This window comes from Pseudoliparis swirei, chromosome 7, assembly GCF_029220125.1.
Source record: "Pseudoliparis swirei isolate HS2019 ecotype Mariana Trench chromosome 7, NWPU_hadal_v1, whole genome shotgun sequence".
Classification (NCBI taxonomy): Eukaryota; Metazoa; Chordata; class Actinopteri; order Perciformes; family Liparidae; genus Pseudoliparis; species Pseudoliparis swirei.
The window spans coordinates 14821439-14833610 of NC_079394.1; the positions used below are offsets into that span (position 1 = coordinate 14821439).

The 12172-nt window shown below is 43.1% G+C and overlaps 1 protein-coding gene across 1 annotated transcript in view; it reads right to left on the reverse strand.

The window, feature by feature from the left end:
- Positions 1–1515: 1515 nt before the first annotated feature.
- The window catches only part of cfap299 (cilia and flagella associated protein 299), an 80049-nt gene continuing 69392 nt past the window's right edge, over positions 1516–12172 (reverse strand). Inside the window, exons 5-6 of the mRNA XM_056419407.1 lie at positions 6835–6964; positions 1516–3061 (exon numbers count right to left, since the gene is read on the reverse strand). Coding sequence (XP_056275382.1) covers positions 2969–3061; positions 6835–6964 — 223 coding nt within the window. The 3' untranslated portion in view covers positions 1516–2968. The remainder of the gene's footprint in view (positions 3062–6834; positions 6965–12172) is intronic.

A 12172-nucleotide genomic window follows, 5' to 3' on the forward strand; every position in this document is an offset into this window, starting at 1 on the left:
CACATAGAGAACACACGTAGAACACATAGCGAACACAGAGTACACATAGAGAACACACGTAAAACACATAGAGAACACACGTAGAACACATAGAGAACACACGTAAAACACATAGAGAACACACGTAGAACACATAGAGAACACACGTAGAACATAGCGAACACACGTAGAACACATAGAGAACACACGTAGAACACACAGAGAACACATAGAGAACACACAGAGAACACATAGAGAACACACAGAGAGACACACATAGAGACACATAGAGAACACACGAGAACACATAGAGAACACACAGAGGAACACATAGAGAACACCGAGAACACGACATGAACACATAGAGAACAAACGTAGAACACATAGAGAACACATAGAGAACACACGTAGAACACATAGAGAACACACAGAGAACACACGTAGAACACATAGAGAACAAACGTAGAACACATAGAGAACATAGAGAACACACGTAGAACACATAGAGAACACATGTAGAACACATAGAGAACACACGTAGAACACATAGAGAACACAGAGAACACACGTAGAACACAGAGAACACATGTAGAACACATAGAGAACACACAGAGAACACACGCAGAACACATAGAGAACACACAGAGAACACATGTAGAACACATAGAGAACACACAGAGAACACACGCAGAACACATAGAGAACACACGTATAACACATAGAGAACACACAGAGAACACACGTAGAACACATAGAGAACACACGTAGAACACATAGAGAACACACAGAGAACACACGCAGAACACATAGAGAACACACATAGAACACATAGAGAACACACAGAGAACACACGTAGAACACATAGAGAACACACGTAGAACACATAGAGAACACACAGAGAACACACGTAGAACACATAGAGAACACACGTAGAACACAGAGAACACACATAGAACACAGAGAACACACGTAGAACACATGTAGAACACAGAGAACACACGTAGAACACATAGAGAACACATAGAGAACACACGTAGAACACATAGAGAACACACGTAGAACACATAGAGAACACACAGAGAACACATAGAGAACACATAGAGAACACATGTAGAACACATAGAGAACACACAGAGAACACACGCAGAACACATAGAGAACACACGTAGAACACAGAGAACACACAGAGAACACACGCAGAACACATAGAGAACACACAGAGAACACACGTAGAACACAGAGAACACATGTAGAACACATAGAGAACACACAGAGAACACACGTAGAACACAGAGAACACACGTAGAACACATAGAGAACACACGTAGAACACATAGAGAACACACAGAGAACACATAGAGAAGAACATCCAACAAATATAATTCCGTGGCTCGGTATTCCTCAGAAGATAAAAGTAAACACCAGTTGTCACTCTAATGAAAACCGACCGCTTTAAAGCCCAATAAAAGAAATGATAAGCGGGAGTCACCTTTGAGATGAGACTTTATTGTGAAATCATTGCTGTGAGTTCAGGAAACTTGTTTATTTGTTTATTGGGGGGGGGGGGGGGGGGGGAACACACCCAACACAACCATTCTGCCTCACCCACAGCTTAAAATAGATTTTCACATTATTTATTTAAGACGCACAAACAATTTAATAATCGAAACACCCAGTTAACCGCCGGGTTTATGACAAATTTTTTATCATCATCATCATCATCATCATCATCATCATCATCATCAACCTAAAACACCAGTGACGAAGATAAGCCTAAACCAAACCCCCTTTCCCCAAACTCTGCTTCTACAGAACCAGAACTACATCTGGGTCACCGCTCGGTTACAGTGGTTCAGGACCAGAGCAGCAGGAGCAGCTTTAAACTCTTTTGTTTAAAACCTCGTAACATTAAGAAATAAATTGCAGCTGAATTTATTAATCCATAGGAAAAGTCTCCACGTTGCCAGTTTGAGGAAACGTACGGCTAAATACAAACAATCATAATATGAGCATCGGGTCTTTAAATCAGCAGATGGAGCAACACGTCAACGTCACAAGGTCCTCAAAAATTTTCTCCTTCCTCTGGTCACGGAGGAGGCGGGGCTTAAGGACCGTCCTCTGGTCACAGAGGAGGCGGGGCTAAAGGACCGGGTCATCTTATTCCCAGAAGTGAAACCCCCTGTGGCAAGTCTTCATTCTAAGCTAAGCTAAGCTCAGCAGCTTCTGGAGATCTCTTCTCATTGTTTTTCTTCTACAGACTATTGTTTGTGTTGCTCTTCTTTTTATTAATGTCGTGATATCATGAACTCTACATCGGATACGTGCAATTTATACTTCATTTAACATCTAAATTTATACCCCCAATGTTTTTGGGGAATGTAAAGTCTCCTTGTAAATGAAGGACATGCTGTTTCTCTACAGAAAACACAAAACTTAATTCATGAACAAAAAGACAACGGTGCCTGTGGTGGAGCTGATGTTTTCCATGTTTCAATAACAATAACAAAAAAAAATGTAAATGTAGAACAAAGTGTCTGAAATTCTTCCGCACCTCCTAAATAACTCCTACAGCAGGTTGTCTCCCATTTAAAGACTAATATGCAAATGAAGGAGCTCTTTGATGTCCTGTAAAGTGCGTCTAACGTCTGGGAACATGCGGAATGCTTTAAACCCATTACTCGTTCCTCCAGCCGGAGATACCGCAGCCCGGGGTGGAGGACATAAAAGACCCCCCCCCCCCGTCATCTTTCAAAGCTCCAACGCCTTTAATTTGTTTAGACAAACAGCCGATGGGACGACCCGGGGTCCCGGAGCCTGTCACCGTCCCTTCAGGGGGACACGCCGAAGAAATAAGAGGAACTGGGTCTCCACCAGAAGAGTTTAAACATGAAATGACAGGTTATTTGAGGAAAGCCGTCACAGATTGTAAATGACGGGGCGACGACAGCGAGCTGAGATTAGAGGCTTCACGTGTCTGGACCTCTGGAGCTCAGACGGTCCTGATGCTGTGGTCGTAGATGACGGTGTGGCTGTAGAGGTCTGACTGCAAGAAGGTCCGTTTGGAGTCCTCGCCCGGACCGGCCTGGAGCCCGGCGAGTCAGAGAAAAGACAACGTGAAAAGTGAATTTCCATCATTGCTTCATAAAATTTAACCAGTCAAGTCCTTTTCTCTTAAGATTTTTTTTCATTCGTTTTCCAGGCGGCAATGCCCCACCCCTCTTTGTGCCCAATGCCCCGCCCCTCTTTGTGCCTTTCCATCGGCTTCATATACATTTGTGTACCTTCCTCTAAAATGTTCTCCGCTGTCAGTCTAAACACACATGTGAGGATTTTTTTATGCAACATCTCGCTATTTCTGGACTTCTTTCAGGGGGCGGAGTCTCTCCCAAAGATACCGCTGGCTGTTCAACACGTTAGCAGACACTCTACTTAAAGATGAAGGTCCACCAGGGAGGTCCGGAGACGATTAACCAATCGGCTCGCTCGAGGCAGGAGGTCTGCACAATGCGTTGTTGAGGTTTGAGAGTTGTGCACGTTGGCCCCTCCCACGTTAACCATAACACCCTGTTCTACATTTGCGTTACGGGGCGTCTTCACAAAGGCACATTTCCACCTCTAGTTGCTTGATATTCCACTTTCTGAACACTAGTTGCTATATGCGAGCTGTGAGACTCAACCACGGGGCGCACGTTTAACCTGAAAGACCAAAATACGAGTTAAGAAAGAAGCTGTCACGGTTAGATTCAACCAAACAGACTTAGCTAGGGTTAGATAACAGCATCTTCGTAGAATAAGTACACGCTTCATGCGACTCCTGTGACATAACACCCTTCTCTGCATTTGTTTGTGGAATATGACTACTACCAACTACACTTAGTCATATTCATTGATTGTGTTGTTACTGTGTTTTAATTTGTGTATAATGATTCATTCTGTACACATTACATCTATTTTCCCCGTGAAGGGTTGTTTGGGAGTTTTTCCTGATCCGATGTGAGTTTTTGGGACAGGGATGTCTATATGTACAGATTGTAAAGCACTCTGAGACAAATTTGTAATTTGTTAAAATGGGCTATACAAATGAACTGAATTTAATTGAAATTGTTCGCAAATACGCGTTTCTGGGAATCTCAGAAAGCCCCCATTCCAACTTTAGCTGCTCGATATTCCACTTTCAGTACGAGCTCGTTGCCGAGCAGGTCGTGGCAATCTCAGTATCGTGAATTGAAAATAGCCTCCTAACATTTTATATGAGAGCCGTGAGACTCAACCACACTCAAAGAAATGACTCATTGGATGAACTCAATTAAATTGGTGGCAGGTTTTCCATCCAATAATTATATGCAACTCCAACTCAAATTTAGCACATCAGTGCAATAAAATGTAATTAAGTTGGTCCAACTCATTTGTATCAAATACATCTAAAATAAAATAACAATATTCATTAAATTAAATTAATTTGTGTTTGTCCAACTCAAAATATAAATTGAGAATTAAATATTCTATTCCATACCGCTTATCCTCATTAGGGTCACAGGGCGCTGGAGCCGACCCCAGCTGACATTGGGCGAAGGCAGGGTCACCTGGACAGGCCGCCAGTCCATCCAGGGCATATAGAGTCAGACAACCATTCACTCTCACATTCACACCTATGGACAATTTAGATATCAATTAACCTGCTGCATGTCTTTGGACTGTGGGAGGAAGCCGGAGAACCCGGAGGGAACCCACGCTGCCACGGGGAGAACATGCAAACTCCACACAGAAGGACCGCCCCGACTGGGAATTGAACCCATGGCCCTCTTGCTGTGAGGCGACAGTGCTAGCCACTACACCACCGCGCAGCCCTGAAAGCGTGTTCACCTCACGCAAACAACTGATTTTCAGCTGGCGCATGCGCAAAGGGTAGTCCCAAATGTAACACATTTATTTTTAGTTGATATGCACACCATTTAACCTAAATAAATCTAATAAATGTATTCCTACATTTTGTGTTACACCCATTAAATATAAATATCTATTTTTGTAATTGATTTATTTAAATGTATCAAACAATATTTAAATGTGTCCCCTCTAAGAAGGCCTTGAATCGTTTTTTTGAGTGCACATGGCGCACATTTAACCTACAAGCCCAACATACGTGTTACAAAAGCAGCTAGAACGGCCATTGTCGTTGTGTTGGTATTTGACACCCTGAGAGTGAGATCAAGCTGCAATATTAATATAAAAAAACATGTGAAGGACTGACATCAATGAATCGGTAGTTATTAAACAAAACCTCAGATATCCAGAACACGTCTCTTTAGAGGTTCAGTGTATTAAAGGGGGAGGCTGAACTGTAATTTTTCACTCTTCAAGATGTTTTGTGTTACTGTGATTGTCGAATGGGACGCGACCCCACCACTAAGATGTGAAGCCACGAGCAGCTGGGAGCATTTATTCAGGGATGAGTGTGTCAAAAGCTTTCAGTGGGATCCAACGCCCACGTCACACTCTATTTACACTTTTACCTCAAACACACTTGTGGGTGTCCTTATGATTGAGGCGAGTTCAAAAGAGGCCCATTAAAAAAATAGGCCCTTAATGTTCATAAGACACATTAAGGGTGGACTAAAGTATGTCATTAACACTCCAAGTGACTGAAAACTAGATTGAATCAAGGTATTGTCATAACAGACATACGTCTATGCCACCAACCCCCCAACCCTCCAGACTCCCCCAAGCCCCCCAGTCCCCCTTATTGGCTCGGATGGAAGAAGTGGTAGCACCAGAAAAACTGACCAAACCACCCAAAAAGGAGTTGATGCAAGCCTTGGAAAGGTACCCGGCTGTGGATCCGTGGCTCATGAGCTCACGGTTGGTTCGAAAGCCGGATCAATTCTGCGCCGAGCCCCAGAAACGTGGGCTGAGCGGAAGCTGGGTTCTGCGTTCTGGGGTGGTTTTTGCTGTGTCCGGCTTCCCGTGCGCCTCCTCTTGTGTTTTTAATAGACAGGCCTGGTCGGGGCGGTGCTCCACCACAGCCAGCAGCCAGAACACTGAAGCCTCAAGAACGCAGCAGTCCCCACAGCGCCGTCTGCAATTTCAAAATAGGTCACCCCCCCCCCCCCCCCCCACACACACACACACTCACTGGAGTGAAAGAAAACCACCAGAACAAAACCAGTCCGTCGGTGGTTGTTCTTGCAGTGAGGAGGAAGCACCTGTCTGCGACCCTTTGATCCATCCGATCTTTGTGCAGGTGGAAAGCAAATATCTTTCCCTCCCACTGACTGTGGTGTACACTCTGAGAAATAAGTGTTCTTCTTGAAGTTCTACGAAGAAACCTTCTGCTTCTGGAGAACTCTAATTTTTTTAGTGTGACCAAAAGTTTGATTACGAATAGTTTCCTATATTTCTTTTGGAAGAACCAGTGCTTGGAGGATTGTTGTGAACATGGGTATTTAAAGAGACCGCCCACAGAACCCCAACAACTGTGATCGTGACGCATGATTGCAGGGTCTGGGATCAAACTCTTCTCGGTAGAACCCCCTGGGTGGCTTCTAGATGAAACTTAACGTATACAATACAAAAGGGTTCCGATTGGAAGCCGTAAAAAAGGTGTCAAAAGGTTAGCGTAAAGGGTTCCCCTATGAGGACAAGCCATAGAACTCTATATGGTTCTACTTTCCACCTTTATATCTAAAGTTTAGGATCTGATATCTGAGTTTAAAGACAACACAAAGTGTGTTACAGACATCCCTGAAGAGGCTGAAGCCTTTTTGTCTTTCCTAGGACACTTTTACAGCCATGCAACAGGTGAACTGACCCAACTAGCAGTGCCATATGTCAATAACCACAACAATAACACAAACCTACCAATGGGTCCACGTTTAGGATCTTCTTGTCCATCTTGTTCTTGAAGAGAAGGCCATTGGGGTCGTCGTAAATCACCTCAAAGTTGGGGCTGGAGTTGGACGTGGACACCTGTGTCCTCCAGTTGTAGTAGCTGTGGAGAAAAGGAGAAGTAAAGAATTACTTGGACAGATTTCATTTAGCGGTTTAAAAAAATCAGAATGCAACGCTGGTCTGTGATTGGCTGGTTCTATCACTGCACCTAAATACAGAGTGAAATGAAAGGACAGCTCATCCATGGTTGACCCTGCAAAGTCTGCAAAGCTCGTGGCGCATGCTACCTGAACATTTGGCGTTTTGAATCTTTTCTTCACAGGCTTTAAAACAAACGCGACAAACTAAGGTCACGACTTTGTGAGTTTTCACGGAAGAAAGTAAACCGTCGTGCATGGAAGAGCATCGCACGGCTTCTGTTATCATATCGATATTCAACGGTAGGTCATGAAAAGTCAAGCATCTTTTGGAAGGTCTGGAAGGTAGAGTTCTGGAAGGTAGAGGTCTGGAAGGCAGAGGTCTGGAAGGTAGAAGTCTGGAAGATAGAAGTCTGGAAGGTCTGGAAGATAGAGGTCTGGAAGGTAGAAGTCTGGAAGATAGAAGTCTGCAAGGTACATATCTGGAAGGTAGAGGTCTTGAAGGTAGAGGTCTGGAAGGTATACGTCTGGCAGTTAAAAGTCTGGTCAGGGACGTGCGGTCAGCGGAGGCAGGTGAGGCAGAGCCTCATCTGTCATGAGTAAAAAAAGTAAAATAAAAAATAATGATAACATCAAATTTATATTAATATTTGTCCACCGATCTTTATGTATGACTAATTTCGAACATGTTATCGTCAAAATCGCTGAATTTGCCTATTTCCTGTTCAAATACAGGATGAAACGAGAGTTGAGGCAGCGACGAATCGAGCCTCACCTCTGATTGCGCAATCCATCACAAGCTGGGTTGATGCATACAATTGGCCCGTGCGGGTTGCCGTATATCTGCATGTCGCCAATATAATGTTTGCAGATATGTTTATTTGCGCTGATTTTCCACAGTCTGGCTAAGGTCTTTAACCATTACAGTTTAATGTTTGTAAGTGACATATTTAGTTTTGCTGGTGGGAAATAAAGCCGCAGTGAAAAGGCGCAGGGTGAGGCAGATAATACTCTGCCGCCCTGCAGGGGGGCGCTCGTGAGCCAACGGGTACTTGTTGCTGCTTCTTCTACGCAGAGGCGCCAGGCGAGTAGAGTCCGTTTGTTTTTGTATTTTGCTACGTCAGACTGCCAACATGGAAGAGGAGTATATATCTAAGTTTAAAATGTCTCAAAACTGGACTTTCAGTCAAAAGTGGACGTGATTAACACAGGTAGACCAACACCGGAGCTAAAAGGTTTGCTTCAAACTGTTTCTTACCTTTACGTATCTGTAATATGTACCGTGTGTGTTGTGTGGAGAATGCTGATGAGACATGAAATAACCAGTAGCCAATTGAATAAGCTACACTTTTGGGTTTATATATTTGTAAATCTGACACTAAAGGAGTCAGTGCCTCACCAACCATGAACCTCACCGCACGTCACTGAGTCTGGTAGGTAGAGGTCTGGAAGGTAGAAGTCTGGAAGGTAGAGGCAAGGAAGGTAAAGGTCTTGAAGGTAGAGGTCTGGAAGGTAGAGGTCTGAAAGGTATAAGTCTGGAAGGTAGAGGTCTGGAACGTAGAGGTCTGGAAGGTAAAGGTCTAGAAGGTAGAGGTCTGGAAAGTAGAGGTCTGGAAGGTAGAGGTCTGGAACGTAGAGGTCTGGAAGGTAGAGGTCTGGAAGGCAAAGGTCTAGAAGGTAGAGGTCTGGAAGGCAGAGGCAAGGAAGGTTAAGGTCTGGATGTAGAGGTCTGGAAGGTAACGGTCTAGAAGTTAGAGGCAAGGAATGTAAAGGTATGGAAGGTAAAGGTCTGGAAGGTAGAGGTCTGTTTTCACTTCCCCGGCTGGGTTGGAAAAGGCCTATAGCATTAAAGTAAAGTAGTGGCTAATAAGCAGTTGAAACCAAAGAAAAAGAGGAATTCTAAAATAAATGACAGCACCCGATTGTTTTTGAGGGTTTCTGTTATTCTTGATACAGCAGGGTAATAAAAGTGTGTCACGGAGCAAAAATAAGGACTAAACATATTGGCCCTTGAGGTTACATTAATACATTAATAGCGTGCGGACCCATTGGAGGACGGGATTTATCCACATGTGCTGCGTTGCTTAATGAGGGAGCGTTTCTCACGTCGTGGATCAACTGGAGCTTCTCTGGAAGTTTTTGGCGGAGACAACATGTTTGTTGAAAGAAACTGAAAAAACATCCGCGGCAGCGTGACATTTTTCTAGCCGCGGAATTGGCCCAAACTTCTCTCATTGTTGGTGTGAGTTACGAGGATATCTGAAAGTGGAAACGCCTCGTTAAGGGAGCGTTAAAGACCACATTGTTCCCACGTTGGGATTCATCTGAGAGGAACCAGGCACGGAAACCGAGGACACAAATCCTTTGGTTAAACTTTGGTTAAAAAGTAGACCATCTCGCGATGGAATTCGGGTGTTCAACGGTCTCTTATTGGCTCATTGACGTTTTTTAAAGTAAAGTCTCGTTTTTTGTGACACAATCGTGGAACCCAGACAGACATCCAGGGGTTTATGATTATATTCCTCTCTCAAAGTACTCGAAGGTTGCGTTCATGGTAGTTCTTGGTCCAGTAAGTGTCTGCAGGACCTCATTTAGATACGATGACACACACACGCACACACACACAAGTTGAATACAATAAGGTGGTAACGGGCCACATTGAGCTCTAGTGCCCCATCTGTTTTCAGTTAATCAGATTCATTCTTCATGTGTCAAAACTACACTTTTCGTGATATTGCCAACGTTGTCGTTGTCTGGCTATCGTTCCTGAAACGCGTCCGTTTTGTCTCTCTTTTTGAAGCACCGTGATGGCGGTAACACAACTCCACAAGTCACACTCTCCGCTAGTTCGCTCTAGCCCGGGGGCTTTCGGCTGTTCCCCGGTAGCAGTTTGTGGTCCAAGAAAATAAATAAAAAAGGTTGTACCTCAGAGAGGAAGAAGCTCAGGGTAAATCTGGGAAGAGGTTGTAAATATGAGACCATAATACGATGGAGAGTCGCCAGCGTGCTGCTTTTATCGGAGCCAAAGCATGATGAACAGCAGGTATGAAGTATTAATGACCCACAACTCAAAAAGTTCTCCTTCACATTGAGAGACCTCGGCGATCTTTCAAATATATGTTTTTGGCGGTTTGTTCGGCTGGTGGATCCGTTTCAGGGGCATCTGAGCCATAAGGATATGTTGGGACTTCATCATAAAGCAAAGACATGGAACAAGCAGTTTGAAACTGTACCCATTTGACCTTTCCAAAACCCACAACACCACCCCTCTGCCCCCCATGCAATTTTGGGAAATGTAAATACATATTTAGCAGAATGCTTTTTTGTATATCTATGAATACGGCCAGCATATTCTAGCCAATAGCAGTTAAGTGACCAACTTTACTGTTGGTATTTAACTTTTACATATTCCCTTAAGACAGTTTTTACACCTGAAGACTCACATCCATCTGCTTTGGGTTTGGACTCACAACCAAGTACTGGGGACTTAGAGTGATACTTGACCGGTTCTGCTCTCAAATAACAAACTCAAAGCCGGAGTTTGGACCTGTTGTCTTCCTCCTCTGGCCTTGAGAGTAATCAATTTGAGTTTGTGAGTTGCTCCATGACATTGCTTACTCTATATATATTATTTATTTAGTCCTTCTTTTGAAAGCTGAGTTTCTTTTTGAGTTTACACTTTTCTTGGACTCTTCTTTGGGTTTTCAGCCAATTGCTAAAGTCTCGCCCCCTTTGACCTCCTTCTTGCTCCCTTCTCGACCCCTTCTGGCCCACTTCTTGCACCTTTTTGGCCCCTTACATGTTACATGTTACATGTCATTTAGCAGACGCTTTTATCCAAAGCGACTTACAATAAGTGCATTTCAACCTAGAGTACAAACTAAGAACCTATTTAGCTTTAGCTGGTTGACGTTAAGCACAAATCACGGACGTCCAGTCGAACACATTTAAATCCAACCGCCTTTGTTTTGTCACTATTTTTGGTTTTGCGGTTTGTTGGAAAAGCCCAAGAAACCGTTTTGATGTTTATTTGAACTGTGAGGCACATCTGTCTGTATATGTAAACTGAAAATGTTGGACTAATGTTTATGTTTTTGTCCCCTTTTGTGTTGAATGAAGGGAAACCAGATTCAAGGAGCACAATAGCAACATTTAACTGAATATCACATTAAAATGTATGAATAATTCAAAAATCAACCGGGGAAAAAACATTTGCAGTGGAAAAACTTGTATACTTGTTACTTTCAGTATCTGGTGCATTGAGGCGGTTTTCTCCCTATTTTTAAAATTATTTTATAAGCTGTCAAAGGTCACAAAAAGATGAAGCTGAAACAAATATTCAATTAATGAAAAGATCAATTGAAAATACATCAGCGAAACCTAATAAAATCAATTAATGGTTTAACTGGTTTAATCAAACAATCTGTGTTTCCAGTGAATTTCAGCTTCTTTATTTAAAATCATCGTAAACTGATAAAAACCTTTTGGATTACAGAGGTTGTCCCTTTGGAGGAACTTCTGAGGAACACTCTTTATTCTTCTTTTGATTTATATGTTAACAATCTTAAAATATACACATATATTTTTTTTATTAAAAGTGAATAAAATAGGACGGCGGTTCTAATATATTTTTATGTGGAAAATGAAGCCAGGCACACAGATGCATCCACAAGGCTCCGGAGGAGGCGGAGCCTTCAAGTTCAATCTTTAAGGTCCTTCGCTAACTCCACGCAGGAAAAGCTTCACGTGAATTAAGTATACTGATTTTATGAATGACGATAATGTTTCCGCTGACTTCGGAGGGCCGATGTGTTTGTTTTATGAAGTTAAGAAGAGATGGAAAACTCATGAGAGACTCACGATGTTTTCTTCTCTTGCAAAAACAAAACTATTTACAAAAGGAAAAGAATAAATTAGGACTTCGGTATATATGTCAGATGTTGCCGAGCCTCTTAAAAACATTAAATAAAAACAGTCTACTAAACAGTGAGCCTGAAGAGGGAGAGAAAGATAGAGTGTGTGTGTGTGTGGGGGGGGGGGGGGGGGGGGGGCGAGTGCATAAACAGATGGTCACTTTGCTGGGGGAACATTAAATAGACATCAGAGATGCTGTAGGCACATCTGGAGTGGCAGGAAGCTGCAGATCTGTGGGGTAATTGGATGAGAGTCAG